General features: G+C 35.5%; 1 protein-coding gene and 1 pseudogene across 4 annotated transcripts in view; one reads left to right on the forward strand and one right to left on the reverse strand.

Moving 5' to 3' along the window:
* Positions 1 to 984: 984 nt before the first annotated feature.
* The window catches only part of Rap1gds1 (Rap1 GTPase-GDP dissociation stimulator 1), a 150,406-nt gene continuing 131,814 nt past the window's right edge, over positions 985 to 19,576 (reverse strand). For all 4 annotated transcript variants that reach the window (XM_046459024.1, XM_046459023.1, XM_046459022.1 and 1 more), the window contains 3 exons: positions 10,209 to 10,335; positions 7,032 to 7,160; positions 985 to 2,820 (listed from right to left, as the gene is read on the reverse strand). In XM_046459024.1, coding sequence (XP_046314980.1) covers positions 2,693 to 2,820; positions 7,032 to 7,160; positions 10,209 to 10,335 — 384 coding nt within the window. In that variant the 3' untranslated portion in view covers positions 985 to 2,692. The remainder of the gene's footprint in view (positions 2,821 to 7,031; positions 7,161 to 10,208; positions 10,336 to 19,576) is intronic.
* Positions 11,253 to 14,749, forward strand: LOC124102666 (ferrochelatase, mitochondrial-like; annotated as a pseudogene).

The raw sequence follows: 19,576 nt of genomic DNA on the forward strand, positions 1-19,576 counted from the left end.
TACTGATTCTGTTAACAGCTGGACACAAAAGGGTAATGCTCACCCTAAGTAAATGTCTTAACATTCAGACATCTTCATTTTGTATGTTCAATGGAATTAGATGAGCCTTCTAATGGCACCGAGGAGCATCTTTCTGAATTCTTCACATGCAGTATTTCTCAGACCACTTCATACTAATGTTTGCATCCAGAACTACAGTCTGTTCCATTTGAGAGGAAACTACTTTAGAACTGAAAAACTTTGTTTCACATCTCCATTCTTATAGCATGCTCAAAATGTTTTATCAAGGGAACTGCTGGACTCTGAACTAGAGCTTGATCAACTGTTGAGCTAATTACAATCTGGGCAGATGATTAGCAAGATTCCAAATTGCTATTGGGGCAGAGGGAAAGGTAGACCATTCTAGTGCATTGCATTCAGGCATCTTCTATGCTGGGATTCTTGGCTGTTCTACTTTTCTTCTGTGCTCTAGACCTGTCACAAGATGACAGGTCAAGCTTTGTTGTGCTGCTCTTCCAGTTCTCTCCCTTGGTTTTAACAGTGGCCTTTAAACTAAAATTAGTAATAGCAGATGAGGAATGGAACAGTCTGTGTTCTCCCAGAAACTGCTGTGGTTTAGTGTACTAACTGCTGACCCTGTCATCCTATGGCACAGCCTTTTGGTCCTCCTGTAGAATTGGTGATTTGACCTGCACTTGGTTTTGCTGGAGCTGGGGCACTAGAGTTATTAGTGAATTGATTGTTGGCAGCTAGCCCAAATGGTGACTTCTCTCAATTCTATGATTTTAGGATGTTTCTGTTTTGAGGCTTGCCTTATAATGCTTTTCAATAAGGACAGATCACTTATCAATCAAGTCTATCTGGAATGAGTTCAGGCATTCTGGAAACTTCATAAGTAGGAATTCATTCATTTCACCAATACTTATTGAGTACCCACAATGAGCAAAATACATGTAAAATACACAAATAAACCAAATGATACTATTATAGTTTGATACACTATTTATTAAGTTATTAATATGGATAGTCTATTATGTAACATTACAGATGTCTTTCAAAACCTAACAAAATAGAGTCCACTATCCAGCCCAGGAGAACAACAATAAATACAAGATCATTCTTACAGAAAGTGTAGCATAAGCACTCACAATAGTCCCTTAGTTATATATCAAAGGGAACAATCAAAAGGTTCTTCATTAGGGTTTTAACTTTCTTGAATTACAGCTGTATGAGTCAAAAATCCAACTTAGATCACACAGAGATGGGCATCTCAGGTAGAGAGGAAGGAACTCCTGTCCCCTCCTTGGCAGCCCTTTTCTACTGCCTTGCAGTCCTGGAGTGAAGCCCAGCCTCCCTTGTAGGCCAGTAGTGGTCAAACCTGGGTATGGGGAGAAGGCAGATGGGTCACAGGGACATTCTGATTAATTTACAAAGATCGTGTGTCAAAGCTCTAAAAACCCATAGTATATTGGCAGTGAAGAGTACACTATATTTTGCCAAGGGGTTCTTCTCAAGTCTTGGCTTTCTTACAGCCTATAAGATTACTGTAGTTCTCAGTGGGAAAGTGGAGTGGGAAACCCGAATAGTGATTGGTATGAGGCCACCTGCAGGATGTACTGGACTGACTACTATGGCTTTTATAACCTGCCTTCCTTTCTTTAGTCTAGACAAGCTTATTTCTTCATCTTTCCTCCTATGTCTCACTATAAGGCTTAAAAAGGACTATGAAAGATGAACTTCTTGCTTTCAACCTGAATGATGAAAGACAGAAAAAATACATTCTTAAATGTGCTATACTCAATTTTCCTCAGTTGAAAACAAATGCCAATGGCTTTTAAAGACAAATGTTAACAATGCCGATTAAGTGATGGAAGGAGTTCTGAGATGAAACTACACATATATCAGAATGTAAGGTACCACAGGCAAAACTCAAAAAAGTTTAATAGGGATTCTTTAACCTCTTAGTGCTAATCACACTGAAAACTACAACTGTTTTCAATATTAGGCTATTGATGACCATCAATTAAATATGGAATCAATCAGAAACCTCAGAAGTCTTGCCAAGGTTATGGCAGTTTTCAGTAGTCTACACAGTTAGGAACAGGAAAAATCATAGGGTAAAGAGTGAGCACTGGAATTTTATTTAACTCTAGGTACCATGGGATTGACATTAGTAGGTAGGACTAATGAAGGAGCAGCCATACAGTTTGTTTTGGTCACTGTGCTTTCCAAGCCCCCCCCCCCCCCCCAAAAAAAAAAGAGAGAGAAATGGAGCTTTTTTTTTTACTATTCAATTTCATCTTCAAGCTAGACAGATCCTGCTGCATTCTTTGTTTCTAATTTACCAGTACGTTATTATGTGGTTTACTGCATGTGAGGAGCAAGTCATTATGTTGTACCAAGTTTACATCATCATAGGACTACAACATGCATATTCTACTTAATGTAGCTCAAGCAACAGGAATACAAGAGAACAGTTATGGGTGGAGACTTGTTTTGACAGTCATGTTCACACTAACTATGGGTTTAGAAATCTTATTAGGCAGGTACCTACAGCAGTTCTTCAATTGATATTGGAACATTACACGCATGCACAAGTGATGTGGTAGAGAATGAAGTGGAAGAGGCAGCTGGATGGAGGACAAAGGGGAAATTAGATGGGATGGTGCCGCGTGTTAGGGAGAGGCAGTTCTCAGCTTTCCACTGTGAGTCTCTGCTCTGTTAGGGAGGCCTGTTGGGCAACACTTTTGTTCTCATGACTGCGAAGTTTGGATACAACATCTAGAAAGGACAAATCCTGCACTTCCTTGTGTAGAGATTCTGGAAGGCAAAAACAAGATGGCAGATGTACTTCTGTTAGGTAGTTCTAATATCACTATATAAACTAGGAACAATTCTAAGCATAGAAATGTAATAAATCAGAAACTATATTTGAAACATTTTTATAAAGAAATCATGCCAAGGTCTATAGTCTAAGGTTAATTAGGATAATGAGTTATAATTAAATACAGTTCATTGTATGATCTCAAAGTTTAGTTACAACTGAACCCTATCACCAGTTCAAACATGAAGTCCAATGATTTAATAATGAAACCCTTAGAATCTGTTTCAAATTAATCTGGTGGTAAATGAAGTTTATACTTCACATCATTCCAACAAATTTCTGTGACACCGGGCTCCCTTTCAGATTTCCTATTCTCCTGTTTCTGGCTCTGTTTAACCTTAATTATAGGAAAACATCAGATTCCTTTTAAGACTGTGAGAATCTACTATGGAAGGGGGAAATCTGATAAATTAAATAAACACTCCTAAAGTTCATATATTTATTTTGATAGGACTGACATCTAATACTAGAATCAGTATTTTTAGTAAAAATGGAAATGATTCAAGGAAAAAATCTACAAAACAATCCTGAAAAAGAACAAAATTGGAGGTCACCACTTCAAAACTTGATATAAAGCCACAATAATCAAAACATCATGGTGCTGGTACACAGACACACATAACAGACTAATAAAAAGGAGCTCAGAAATAAACCCTCACATATGTGGTCAAATGATTTTTGGCAAAGGTGCTAAGACAATTTAATGAGAAAAGGACAGTCTTCTCAATGAATGGTGCTGAAGAAACTGGATACCACATACCAAAAAATGAAGTTGAATCTTTACCATATACAAAAATAAGCTCAAAATAGAGCAAAGAGCTAAAACTTAGTGTTTAGAAGAAAACAATGAAAAAACTCCATGACCTTGGATTTAGCAATGAGTACTTGGATATGACATCAAAAATACAGGCAACAAAAGAAAAAAAATAGATGAACTGGATTTCATCAAAATAAACCCTTTGCGCAACAAAGGACATTATCATGAAGTAAAAAAGCAACTCACAGAATGGGAGAACATTTGTAAATCATATCTAATAAGAGATTAATATCCAGAACATAAAGAACTCTTACAACTCAACACACAAAACAATTTTAAAAATAGACAAGGGACTTGAATAGACATTTTTCCAAAGAAGATTTAAAACGAGCACATGAAAAGATCTCCAACATCCCTACTCATTAGGGAAATGCAAATCAAAATCACAAAAAAAGATAGCCATTTTAATGAGTGTGTGGTGCTATTACAGAAACAAGAGAAAATAAATATTGGTGAGGATATTGGGAAACTGGAGTCCATATGTTTTACCTGTGGAAAAGTTAAATGGCCCAGCCACTATGGAAAACAGTTATGGCAGCTTCTTAAAAAATTAAACAGAATTACCAGCAATTCCACTTCTGCATATACACCAAAAAGAACTGAAAATAAGGATTCATAGAGATAATTTTATATTTATCTTCCCAGCAGCATTATTCACAAGAACCAAAGATGGAAATAATCTAAATGTCCATTAATAGAGGGATAGACAAAAAATTTCAACCTTAAAAAGGAATGAAATTCTGATATGTGCTACAACATTGATGAGCCGTAAAGATGTATGCTAAGTTAAGACTCAAAATGACAGATATTTTATTTATCATTTCACTTATTTGAGGTACTAAGAGCAGTGAAATTCATAAAGGCAGACGGCAGGAGTACACGGGGAGTTGTGGTTTAATGTGTACAGAGTTTCACTTTGAGGGGATGGAAGATAGTATGGAGATGAATGGTACACAGCTTTAAATATACTTAATGTATTTAACGCCACTATGTACTTAGAAATGGTTAAAATAGAATTTTGTCTTGTATATTTTACTGCAATTAAAAAGTAGCTCAATAATTATGAACATGCTTAAAACAAATTTTTAAAAAAGTCTTATCAAGGAAATAGAAGATATAAAGAAGAAGCAAATGGTATGATTTTAGTATGATTTTTAGAACCATAACTAAAAAAAAAAAAAAAAAAAAAACCTGACAGGATTAACACTGGAATGTAGGGAACAGAAGAAATAATCAGTGAACTTTAAGACAGAACAGAAGAAGCTGGGCACAGTGGCACACACCTATAATTCCAGGAGAGACTGAGGCAGGAGGAGGGTAGGTTTGGGGCCAGCCTCAGCAATTTACTAGGGATGTAGCTCAGTGGTAAAGCATTCCAGGTTTCCAGTACCACTAAACAAAACAAAAATTGCTCACTTTAAACACCAGAAGAAAAAAAAAAAGAAAAACTAAATTCTCAGGAGCTTTAACACTATAACTAAATCTCTCATCAGATACCTGGAATGAGACAACAGGTCAGAGCTGCATAGTACTTGAATAAATAGTGGTAAAAGACATGACCTATAGATGCAAAAAGATGAACAAACTTCACAAATGATAAACCCATGTCATAAATGATATGTCTAAAATGAAAAAAATTTGGGAGACAGAAATGACATTTTACTTGGGCAGGGGGAAATGGAGTACAATGGCTGTCTCATCAGAAGCCATGGATACCAGAAGAGTCTAGAAGAAAGTGGCATAGCATTTGTTCAAGTACAAAAAACAAAACTAGGAACCCAGAATAGTCTATCCAGAGAAGATATTTTTTAGGAATGAAGGAGAAATAAGGAAGGAAAAACTATAAGAAGCTGTTAGTAGGTTACTTAACCTAAAAAAATGGTTAAGGGAGTTTTCTGATTCAAAGGAAATGATTAAGAAAAGGTGAGGGCGAGGGTTAAATACAAGGGTAAATACAGTAGATTTTCCCTAAGAATTTTTTTTGTATTACATTCAATTAGTGAAGCAAAAATTATGAGAGTCTAGTTTTAAATGTATATAGAGAAAATATTAATGACAAATTATAAATACGAAGAGTATAGAAACTAGAACTTGTTCAAGCAACCTACAGAAGGTCTGAAAAAAAAAAAGAAAAATGGAATTGTACATTTAAACCATAAGAGATTGGTCGTGGGCTGGGGATATAGCTCAGGTGGTGCTTGCCTCGCATGCACAAGGCCCTGCATTCAATCCCCAGCACCACACACAATAAAAGATATCAGTCGTTACATTAAATGTAAATATTCATACCAATCAAAAGGCATTGGCAGAGTGGATTATAAAGCATGACTCCACTAAATTATCTACAAGACACTTCAAATATTAACGATACAGATGGAAACTGGAAAAGTGGAGGGAGATAATATGAATATAATTCAAAAGAAAGCAGGAGCAGGGCTGAGGCTATGGCTCAGCGGCAGAGCGCTTGCCTAGCATGTATGAGGCACTGGGTTTGATTCTCAGTACCACATATCAATAAATAAAATAAAGGTCCATTGACAACTAAAATTTTATATTTATATATATAAAATTTATATTTTAAGAAAAAAAGAAAGTAGGAGCAGCTATGTTACTGTCAGATAAAGTAGAATTCAGTGCAAGAAAAAATGGAGAGGTATATTACATAGTTACAAAAGAGTCAATCTATAAAGGCACAGCAATCTTAAATCCACACAAATAGAGTTAAAAAATATAGGAAGAAAAAACTGACAGAACTTGGGGGCTGGGCATATAGCTCAGGTGGTAGAGTGCTTGCCTCACATGGACAAGGCCATGGGTTCAATTCCCAGCACAAAAAAAAAAAAAAAAAAAAATCAACGAAACAATTACATTTGAAGATTTCAACACTCTTCTCTCAACAATTGATAGAATAATTAGTCAGAAACCCAGCAAGAATATAGGATACTCAACACCATAACCAGCCCACAGGATCTAATTGGAATTTAGAGTAGAACACTCTACCCAACAACAGTAGAATACACATTCTTTTCAAGTGTCCATGGTACAAATACCAAAGATTCCTTGAACAATTCCTTAGGGAGTAGCTTAGCATACGAAATCAGAACTTCTTTTTAAATAAGTTTCATTAACCCTAAAATGTTATTTTATGTAATTAACTTGTTTTTTGCTTTTATTTATTATATGATACTTTTCATTATAAAAAAATCTTTTGGGAGAATTTTCAGTGTAAAAGCAACCTATAATCTCCATAAACTAATTTCTAATGCTATTTACACACAAAGTCAGCATTTATACTTTATATTTGATGTCAACCATAGAAGAAATATTTACCAGATCCCATGAGAGCACAGATCAAGACCATTGAATTATATTTGATTTCAGGAGCACTTCTCTCATCTGCTAGCAGTCTGTGTAAAATCTGTACAAGCTTAGCACTTTCTAGATCTTTTTCAGCAGTTCCTAGAATAGCAAACAATTAAAATGTAAGTTCTATCCACTGTGTATGAACCAAGTACCCTTAGCTAACCACTGTTTCTTCTTCTAGAAACTACCATGTGAACCTTTCCAAAAGGGAAAATATTAAATTCAGACCTTGTGAAAATAGTAAACAATACTAGATTTCAGGAGTTTCGGCTTATGATTCATCATTAAAACATTCCTCTTAATAAAAGGCAATTTAGAAAATAAGACAGACATGCTTATACTAAAAGTTACATGGAAAAAACCATAGGCCCTAGAATAACTAAAACAACTTGATGTAGAAGAATTTCTCCTATATTATTATTATTTATGATATTAAGGCATATAGTGTAGCTACAGTATCAAAACAGGTGGAGTGATTGGTGAAGGGATAGACAGATACACAGATCAAAGGAACTGAATAGAGGACACTCTGGGTTCCCACACATATATTATCAACTGGTACTTGACAGTGGTACAAAATCAATTCAGTGGAGGAAAGTTTTCTCAATGGTGGGAAAGCAATTTGAGGTACAACAAAAAACAACTCTGAACTAAACCTCTTACCTTATACATATATTAACTCAACATGGAGCACAGGCTTACATGTGAAACAAAAACCATGAATCTTTTAGAATAAAGAACTTTCAAACTTCCATAGGTGAAAAATATTAGAAATGGGCAAAAGAAATAAAATACGGATTTCACCAAAGAATATATAAAGATGGCAAATAAGGATATGAAAAGATGTTCAGTATTGTTAACTATTAAGGAAATAGTAATTAAATACTAGAGATATCTCAATATAGCTGTCAGCATAGCTAAAATAAAAAAAAATAGTGATGAGATCAAATGCTGGTGAAGATTCAGAGAGAATTAGATCACTTATGTAGTGCTATTGAGAATGTAAGGTGGGACAGCCACTTTAGAAAAGAGTTTCAAATTTTCTTTAAAAACTAAACATGAAGCTACCATATAACCCAGCAGTGTACTCAGAGACATTTATCTGGAAAAATGAAAACTTACGTTCATACAAAAATCTGTATGTAAACATATTTATAGCAGCTTTAAGTTTTAAAGCCACAAGCTGGAATCAGCCTAAATATCCTTAACAGAGAACTGGGTAAATAAGCTGGTACATACATACCATGGAATTCTATTCAGCAGTACAAAAGCATGAACATGAACATGTACCATTGATAACAGATGAGTCTTGGGAATTATGCTAAGCAAACAGACAAAAGAAGCCAAGCTTCCAGAATGACATACTTTATGATCTAATTTATGTAACATTTTGAAATGATAGGTATAGAAATGAAAGATAGTTTTCAAGGGGTTAGGGACAAGGTGGATGATAAGGAAATAGGTACTGTTATAAATGATTCACTCTATATTACTTGTGATATATGTGAATATAATTATCTTTATAGGTACTGTTATAAATGATTCACTCTATTACTATTTGCGATATATGTGAATATAATTATCTTTAAAAAAGAGATGAAGATTCTTAAAATTCTATTATTCCTATTATATAAAAATTTATAGTGATAATTCCTTAACATAAGATATTCTATAAGGACACAAGACTAGAGAAATATGCTTTCCAAAGCATGTTATACATCAAAAAGGTAGAATGACCTTATTTTTGTATTTTAGGCTTAAGAAGCCTAGGAAACACTAGGTTTCAATAAACATATGCATTGTATTGTCATTTTATATAGTTCTATGTAAGGTGACCAGACTCAAAAACAAATTATCAGCTATCAGGAAGTTCATTGAAACTACCTTGTTTGGAAGATACAATATATGTAGGACATAAAACCAGCCTCACCTTAGGCTGGGAGATCACAATATTCTTTAATTGCTCCCTCCCTGAGCCATTTAAAATTAGACCAGCGAAGATGGTTTGATAGTACGTCTTGATTCTCAAGGCCTCCGCACTTAGAGTGTGTGGACTTCTGGAGAGACTCTTATAATCTACCTAAACAGTGGGAGGCTAAGCAAGGACCTCCAAAGCATCTCTAACCATCCGCCAAAGTCATTCTCAGTCTTTTTATCTTTCAAATTGAAGCATTTTTACATTCTACTTATAGAATGAGTTTTATAATTATTTAAATTAAGATGACAAAAATTCACATCTTATTTATAAATCTAGTAAATCTTACACTAGAGGAAGATATGCCATATTTCTCTTTTGCTTTTGCCTTCTCAAGTTGATGGGTCTACTTGCCTCTGTGTGAGAATTATGGATGTACATTATCAGTAGGAATGAGAGATACGTTAATAGTGTTTATAAATATGGCTTAGAACTGGACAGGACATGCCTACCAGTGTATAGTTCTTCATGAAAAGCAGCCTTAGGCCTTAATCACAGGCTGTATGACATTGATACACAGTCCATGAATGACTGTATCAGTCCATTGGTTCCTGAGCCAAAGGTTGCTTCCCATATGTTAGGTGTGCATGAGTTAGCTTGGGTGGAATACTGCCCACAGGGATGATGGAGAAACTAATGGAATAATTTGGACTGCTTTTTGGAAGTTTTGAACACAAAATATGCAGAAGAGTGACAGAAGATAAGAATTTAGAGAAGGCAATGCTACAAAGCAATGGAAACCATGGTGATAGAGAAGATGAGCAAGAGAGAACTCTAATAGAATCAGAAGAATGACAGATTCTTCACTTGCTGTGGTATTCTAAGCATTATTTCATTTTTATGTAAAGCCTACCAAAAATGTTTTCTATATTCTCTAAGTGGCTATAAACTGAGATATTACCTAAAAGTTAAACTTAAAGCATTTCCCTAAAAATGTTACCAAAAACACAACCAAAGGAAACAGCTATGGAAACAAACTATGTAATATGATTTCATTTACTCAGATACAAGGACACATACACTCTGGCAAAATGCTTCCAATTAAGGTTTTATATGACTTTTTAAAAAATCTGTTTTAAGGTTTTATCTGACTTTTATTCCACTCCTGTACTTCCTTTTATCCAAGATAAAAATAGAGGAGAAAATAAGTTTGTCACTGAGGTACTTACCCAATTCTAAAGCTGCTATTAATGCCAAAGCAACAAGGGCTTCATTCTGCATTATTACATGTTCACTAGTTGCCATGGTAACTAGATGCTTGATGCCACCACTCTGTACAATGGCTTTAATTACATCCTAAAATAAATAAATAGAATTATAAACTTTAATTCTAAACATAAAAAACAATCATGTTACAATCAGTTAATTCAGATTCATTGTTGAGTGGTTTTGTGACAGAGTCCTGTATGAATCATTACATTTTAACCATAATTTTTTTTCTTCATGGAAGAAGAGGAAAAAGCTTTTAGCTTTAAATAAATTCATCAAAAGATGACCATTGCACTTCATATGATGGAATAGAGGCCTAGAAGCCATCAAAGTCAAAGAAATAAAAGCTCTAATGTCCCCAAATGTTGAACTACCTTAGGATCAACAAGAGAAATAAAACTTGGAATTAAAAAACAAAATAAAACTTCTCCTTTTTAAATTTTTATGATAGTGCCAGGTAGTGGCTCTCTTGGCTCTAGGTAAAGATTTTATATGAAAACACTTTTTTTTTAAAGTACCTTTTACCCCTTGACTCAATCTGATGGAATATGAGAACTGAATGACATGCCAAAGGACTGAACAGAACTTTAATCAAAATTCTTTCTGCCCTCATTTCTCATGGGGCCTAGAGCTCTGCCCTTCTACAAGGGAGAGGAAGCAGTGAGCTCTGGATTTAATAAATCCCAGTGCCAACACTGAGTCTGAGCCAACAACCAAGCCTCTCCCATCCCAGAGACTTCATCTTATGATGCTGGGATGATAAGTGTATCTCTCACACAATTTTGTAATAATTACAAAGTTATAACATGAAAACACATATAAGGATATCTGGCAAAAATCAGATGGAAAAAAAAATCACACTTATTTCTAGTAACCATTTAGTCTTCATTCCAGTGAGGGTTTTGTTTTAGAATTCTTAGACTAAATATGATTTAGTGGGAAGTCTCAATTTTAGAATATTTCAAAAGTTGCTTTCTTTGCTAGTTTTCACTATTTTTAGTAATATGAAGTAAGCTTTGTATATTTTAAAAAAGTAAACTGTAAAAGTTAGCTTCAGTGTTATAAAACTAACTTTAATTACAGATATTTTTTCAAATTGCTGAAATAAGGTTTCCTTTATCCTTCCATCTTATTTTAAAATTGTAAGACAACTATTTATCAAAAATATCTTTGTTCTGTGCCTAAACTTGTTTAGTGATAAAACATTCTACCATCAATGAAGTCTAAGAAATGAATTTTTATGGTAGCTATCTATATTCTGGCATCCTGTAAGTCTTATCCTATTAACTTCTTTTAGAAAAGCAAGAAACTACCCTTTAAAGTCTTTTCTAACCTTCCAATTTACTGCTTACCTGGTGAAAGTTTATTTGAATCTGATACATAATTCTTAAAATTAGTATTTTACAAAAATGTTTATGAATTTTATAAAATTTTATAAGTTTCACACAGAAGCTGACTGATTAAAGATCACAAAACATTCATAGATACATATGCAGTCACCTCAGGAAGGTCCTTGGACTGTCATTTCATCCTCTATCTTTTGAGTCACCCTGAAAAGTCTGCAGTGGTAGAAGAGCAGGGAATAAACAAGGGAAGTTTATGCATCAGAAATGAATAGTCCTCCCTTAAGTCCAAATACAGCTGCTGCTTCATCTTTTCCACAAGGAAAAGCTATTTCCTTTTAAAATGCCTGCCTTTTCTCTAACTACTTTAACAAATGTTTATTGACTAGCTACTCCGTGGGGTTGCTTTGCCTGATAGAATGTGGGATAAAAGAAATAAGGCATTGTACTTGAGTTATATGACAGAAAAGACAGTAAAATTGATGGCTAATCTTTTGGAGCAATGATTTTATGCTGGACACTTGAGTAGCTTATGGATAATAGTTCCTTTCTATCCTGCAGAAAATTCCATGAATTACATATTATCTCCAGCTTACACATGAAGAAACTGAAGCTCAGATTAAGTTATAATGTTTGCCCAGGGTTAGACAATGATTTCTGATACAGCCCAGGCTTGAATCCAGAGTTCGGTTGGCAGATTCTCGTTCTTGACCACTCATGGCCAAAAATGCATAAATATATGTAGTAAATTCATAGTGCCACACAGAGGTGGTCACTTAATGTGATTTGAAAAGGCTCTATGAAGGTATTTTAAAGTTAATTTCAAGATATTTTTCCAAAATGGAAGATTAGCAAAACATCACAAGAGCAAGAAGGTTCATCTGGAGAATGACCAATATTTTAAATGACAAACCTCAAAAATAAATCCAGAAATTATCAAACTGTTTCATTTGTAATAAATAAATTATATACATAATGAAACAGTTCCCTAGGGAGTCCTTCTGAGTAAGCTCCAGATGTCTCTGAAAAAAATCTCTAGAAATTCTGGAAGGGTTTTGTGGAGTTTGAAACAAAGTTTTATTTTATCGTTTGATTTCTCAAGATTTCTTATTGAAAACTAAGCCATATGGGCTACACTAACAATTTCACTTTCGTATTAGCATTTATAGTCTCTTTTCTTTATTATTTTTTTGCTAGGGGATACCAGGGATTGAACTCAGGGTACTTTGCCACTGAGCCACATCCCCAGCCCTGTCTTGTATTTTATTTAGATAGGGTATTACGGAGTTGCTTAGCACCTTGCTTTTGCTGAGGCTGGCTTTAAACTCAAGATTGTCCTACCTCAGCATCCCGAGCTGCTGAGATTACAGGCATGCGCCACTGCATCCGACTGCCTTTGATTATTGAAACAAACTTAAATTCAAGACTTTGGGGAAAACTGTATAAAAATTGATTCTAACAGAGTGTTGCTAGATAAGTTTAGATTTGAGATCATCATTTAATAAGATTGCAGGTTGGTGTAACCACTGAGTCACTTAACGAAAATTTTCTTTTTCTACATCATACTGTCAAAGCTTTCTCAGTATGGGATTTAAATAAGTGTTTTTTTTTTTTTTGGATGAATGATCAAATGACTAAATACATTTATTTAAACAGGTTTATAGTTTAATAACTGATGAATGTTGGGCTCTCAAAGGGTAAAAAAAAAAAAGTGCCTACTTCAATAGGCAGGAGATTTTATAGGATTGCGAGTTCAAAGCCAGTCTCAGCAAGTGTAAAGGCCAACTGTATTTCTTTTCCTGTTTTAAAATATCTGCAGTTGGAAGGTCTAGCTAGTTGGTTAGGAGCTCTAGTATAAGACACTCTTTCAAGTGAAGGTGTGAACTTACCTATGGGCATAAGCACAAAAGTACATTGCATATGGCTCAGATGAGTTAGTACAGACTTTTGGAAGACTAAATTTTTAAGAATTCAGGGTTACTTGAAAGAAAGTATAATCTTCAAAGTTTAGAATTAAACACACAGGTCAGCACACACATGGCTGATGTCTTGTGAGACATGGTGTCCTGCTTTGCAGTGGGTTAGTACTTGGCAACTCAAAGGCCTCTCAGTCATGGAAATGCAAGTTGAACACAACAGCAGTGGCAGTTCACACGGGAAAAGTCCAATTTGTCAAAAATAAAAATCCACAAGTTCAACTGGAAAAGAAGAACCCCAAAACTGGAATATTAATGCTAAACATAGGAATCTAAAATCCTTAGAGAAATTCATAACTTCCCAAGGTTCCCTTTGGACCCATAATATCATGATATTTCCTATTTAGAATAAACTAGCAACATTCATCACCAAATGCCAAAACCCTGAAGTTCAAGGGCAGTACTACAGGATTAGAGGTGGATTCCTTAAGATTTTGACTCCCAGGCAAGTTCTTGAAGGCATAGTGAAGTTGTTGGAATAGTTGTTTCCCCACATAGTCCCTTCACAAATACTAAACTGGATTCTGATAGGCTTATCCTTTAACAGAAGAGACATCTGAAGAGATGAAGAGAGATGGACTAGAAAGGGATATTCCTTTTATGCAATACCCACAGTACAGTGATTCTACCACAGTTTAAATGCCATTAGATACTACAAAGAGGTAGGGAAAAAGCAGATGTTGAAGTGGAACTCTAGACAGGTTACTCATCCAGTACTTTGTAGACTACCTTCAAAAAGAACTGCACCATTTTCCACTTGAGAATGAGGTGGTCAACAAAGGGGACTCCTATTCTTAGGAGGAAGGTATCAGTGTCCACAGTCATGGAAAGACTGAATTATTCCAATGCTCACCAACTGGTTTGGCAGTCCACAGTTGGTCTGATGAACTGGCTAGGCCCCCAAATAGATGAGACTACAAAGGACTTTGGAGAGAGGGAGAAGGAATATCCTTTTTGTCTAAATGGTACTGGTATGTACCAGTGATTGCAATGAAACACTTCTTGAATTGCACATCAAGTATTCTCAAGTTTTAGCTAATAGGTATTAAGTTGAAAACAACAAAAGAGGGGAGTCTCACTAGGTATGGTGGCCTACACCTGGAATTCCAGTTGTTTAGAAGGCTGAGTCAGGAGGATTGTGAGTTTAAAGCCAGCCTCAGCAATCTAGTAAGGCCCTAAGCAACTTAGTGAGACCCTGTCTCAAAACAAAATATAAAAAAAGGGATAGGGATGTAGTTTAGTGGTTAAGGCATGCCCCTGGGTACAAGACCCAGTACAAACAAACAAAAAAGAGTCTTTTAATGGAAATCCACTGTTCTTTAAGGCCTTGGCCAATTAAATTCTGTCAGTAGGAAGACTAAATCCTTGTCACAAGTTAGTAGCAGTCATCCATCCAATAAAATAACTATTCCAAGCAGTACTGGTTTGTCCAATCTATGAAAATTCTGTCAGTAGGAAGACTAAATCCTCGTTACAAATCAGTAGCAGTGAGCCCCACCCAAGGAACTCATGTAATTAGACACATGCTCAATACCTCTGATGTGGAGGAGGACAGTAGAGACCAAGGAAGTCAGCCACATTATTATAGACACAGCCTTTGAGCAGAGACTGGTTTCTTCACAGAACTAGAAATTAATATGGAAGCACAGGAGACCCCAAAGCAATGTCGAGCAAAAAAGAACAGAGCTGGAAGTGCCACACTACCCTCATTAAAAATACACTTGACAAAGGTACCAAAAACATACACTAGAGAGAGGACAGTCTCTTCAATAAACAGTGTTGGGAAGACCAGATATCCACATGTAGAAGACTGACCTTGACCCCCATCTTTCCCTATACAAAAATCAAATTAAAATGGATTCAAACATAAATATAACAAACTATGAACTACTAGAAGAAAATATGGGGAAACACTTTTAAAACGCTGGGATAGACAATATTTTCCCTGTCAAGACCCTAAAAAGCATAAGAAACAAGCAAAAATAGACAAAAGAGACTATATCAAACTAAGATGCATCTGCACAACAAAGGGAAAAGAGTAGAGAATCTACAGAATGGAAAAAATTGTCAAAAAAGATTATTATTCAGAATATATAAGAAAGTTAAACAAACAAAACCCCAAATAATCTAATTTAAAAATGGAAAAAAAGATATAAATAGATACATTTCAAAAGAAATTAAAAAAAGATTATTAAAGAGACAAAAATAATAAATGCTTGCAAGAATATAGAAAAAAGGGAACTCTAAATATATCACTTATAGAAATATAAATTCATACAGTCATATATGAAGAACAGTATGGGGGTTTCTTAAAAAACAGATCTACCAAACGATCCAGACATCTCACTTCTGGATATATACATATACAAAGGAAATAATATCGGCATATCAAAGAGACCCCTATATACCCTTGTTTGTTGCTACACTACTGACAAAAGCAAGGTATGAAATAGACCTTAGATGATAAAGAATATGTGGTGGCTGGGTGTGGTAGCACATGCCTGTAATCCCAGCTACTCAGAAGACTGAAACCGGAGGATCCCTAGTTTGAGACCAGCCTGGGCAACTTAATAAGACACTATCTGAAAAAAGAAAAACGGGGTTGGGGCTGTAGCTCAGAGGCAGAGCGCTTGCCTAGCATTTGTGAGACACTGGGTTTGATCCTCAGCACCACATAACAAATAAAGGCATTTTGTTCATTTATAACTATAAAACAAAATTTTTAAATGATAAAAAAAAGAAAGAAAAAGGACTGGGGATGGTGCTCAGTGATAATCAAGTGCCCCTGTGTTCAATTACTAGTATGAAAAAAATGTGTGTATATGTATGTATAATTACAATAGATTATTGTTCTATCATGAAAATAATGATATCCTGTTATTTGTAGCAAAATGGATGGAACTGAAGATCATTATGTTAGTGAAATAAGTCAGACATAGAAAGACAAATACTGCAATATCTTCTACCATGTGAGGATGACAAAAAGGTCAATCAGAATGTATACTAGTGATTACTAGAGACTGGGAAGAGTGAGGTGGGGGCACAGGAAGAACTTGGGGAGGTTGGAAAATAAGGTACCCAAACACAGAGATAGAAATACCAAGTCCTGGTGTTCTTATGGCACAGTGTGGAGAATTATAGCTTATAATAACCTATTATATATAAGTGAGGAGGTTGAAGGCTCCAAACACAAAGTAATGATAAGATGAAAACACTAATTACCCTCGTTTGAACAGTACATATTGTACACATGTATTGAAATATCACACTGTACCCCATAAATATGTGATTATTAATAAAATATTTTAAATGTTTAAAAGAGAAGGAAATGTTTTGTTTATCCTGATTTGATCATTATGTACTCTACATGTATTGAATTATCATGCTATACTTCATAAAAATTTGAATAACTAAAATAACACAAAAGGTTCAAGATGCACATCACATTGCTGTTAAGTAGTGATGCAAGGATTCAAAGTAGTATTCTGACAAAGTCATAATGTTATGTAAAAATAAATCTGGCCAGGTGCCTGGCTTGTGAGGTGGAAGCTTCTTGCAGATGGAAGCTGCCATAGGACAACACAATTCCATTATGTCAGCTTGTAACCTGACATCCAGACTGACTATGGGCCTTTGTATGAGGCACTTTACCCTTCCATTTCCTTATCTGTTTAATAATTTGGATGAGAACGTTATAATACCTCCCAGGTCTGAACTGTGACTTTAAATCCATTCCCACTAATGGAATGGTTAAATGGATGGTTAAATTATTGTATTATGTTGGTTGGTCAATGACCCAAAGGGGGCTGGGGAAAGTGAGAGGTCAGATGAGGGAAAGGGAAATCTGTGATAAATGAAATTCAGAGAAGTACCTTAAAATTATCAAATTTCAACTTAGTATTATAAGCATTTGAATCATTTAGGCTCCTAAATATGGCTGTTTAAGAGTTGAGATAAATTTTTTGTCCACCCATGTTCTGGTTGTATAAATACTATTGTTTAATACTGAACTGATGGTTCATTATGAATTAATAGTGGCTTTGTTGGCCTTTCTACTTCACGTAACAGGAATTTATCTAAGAGTTTATTTATTTATTTTTTCTTTTGTATTCTGGTACTTTTTGTCATGAGGCTGAGTGAGGTTGCTTAGTTCAGCAGTTTGTGGACAGGCTGGGCAACACAATGAGACCCATTAAACATTAAAAATACTTTCTATGTAGGGCTGGGGTGGCTCAGTGGTAGAGCACTTGCCTGGCATGTGAGACGCACTGGGTTTGATCCTCAGCACCACTTAAAAGTAGAAAAATAAAGGCATTGTGTTCATTTGGGGAAAAAAAAACTCTCTGTACCTGAAGTGACCCTGACTTCAGTGGGTCATCCAAGTGCAGATCCAGATGTAGGTGAGGAGTCACAGGCCTCAGGTCACTAAGATCCTCACAGTGGATGCAACCAGGGCATTCTAAGTCAACTTTGGCTGTTACCAACATGAATGGGCTTATAAACACAAAATGCCATAAGGTTGACAATCACCAGCAGAGTGCTGAAAATGTTCCTATTAACACCAGGTTCTGCCTGCATAGTACTGCATATTGGGCTCTGCTCCCATGTCTCCACCAGCATGGAGCCTCCACCTGCCCCACCAGGAGGTTACCCAGGTCCAGTTATAGTCAAAGGCACACTGTGCAGCTCTTTCTCAGGTCACTACTGGAAAGAGGCAACCAAAACATCGGTCTCAGTGTTCTAAATTCAGATACAGGAAACATGTCTCTGTTGCTTAATCTACTTAACAGAATGGTAGTTTGCCTTACTCTAAACTATTAGTAAGAATTCTCATGGAATGAAGCAGAAGATAAATGGTAAACTCTCCAAGTACAGGAAAGTGGGTTGGGAATAAGCAAGTGAGGGAGTGTTATCTGGACCTCTTCTTTTTGTGACTTTTGATGAATAGCACAACCTAGCTGGTACCAAACCCCAAACTTGGAAGTACCTTTAAAACCACCTTTTCCAAACTGAAGACCTAAAAAACGGAAAGATCTCCCATGCTCTTGGATAGGCAGAATTAATATTGTCAAAATGGCCATACTACCAAAGCACTATGCAGATTTAATGAAATTCCCATTAAAATTCCAATGACATTGTTCATAGAAATAGAAAAGGCAGTCATGAAATTCACTTGGAAAAATAAGAGACCCAGAATAAACAAAACAATCCTTAGCAAGAAAAGTAATGTAGGAGGTATCACAATACCAGACCTTAAATTATACTACACAGCAACAAAAACAACATGGTATTAATACCAAGACAGACATGAAGACCAATGATACAGAATAGAAGACACAGAGACAAACCCCAAATAAATACAGTTATCTCATACTAGGCAAAGACACCATAAACATACATTGGAGAAAAGATAGCCTCTTCAACAAATGGTGCTGGGAAACCTGGAAATCCTATGTAGCTGAATGAAATTAAACCCTTATCTCTCACCCTATGCAAAACTCAACTCAAAGTTGATCAAGGACCTGGGCATTAGACCAGAGACCCTGTGCCTACTAGAAGAAAAAAACAGTCCCAACTCTCTACCACGTCAGCTCAGGAATAGACTTCCTCAATAATACTTCCAAAGTGCAAGAAAAAAAAAATCAAGGATCAATAAGTAGGACAGCATCAAACTAAAAAGCTTCTTCACAGCAATGTATGAGAGAGCCTACAGAATGGGAGAAAATCTTTGCCACCTGCACCTCTGATAGAGTGTTAATATCCAGGATATATAAAGAACTCAAAAAACAACCCAATCAACAAATGGGCAAAGGAACTGAACAGGCACAGAAGAAGAAATATGATTGGTCAACAAATATGTAAAAACAAATGTTCAACATCTCTAGCAATTATAGAAATGTAAATTAAAACTACACTAAGATTTCATCTCACTCCAGTCAGAATGGCAATTATCAAGAATACAACTAACACTAAATGTTGGTGAGGATGTGGGGAAAAGGTACATTACTG

Source organism: Marmota monax, unplaced genomic scaffold, assembly GCF_021218885.2.
Source record: "Marmota monax isolate L192 unplaced genomic scaffold, Marmota_monax_Labrador192_F-V1.1 WCK01_AAM20220418_F8-fsc00002, whole genome shotgun sequence".
In the NCBI taxonomy this organism is placed as follows: Eukaryota; Metazoa; Chordata; class Mammalia; order Rodentia; family Sciuridae; genus Marmota; species Marmota monax.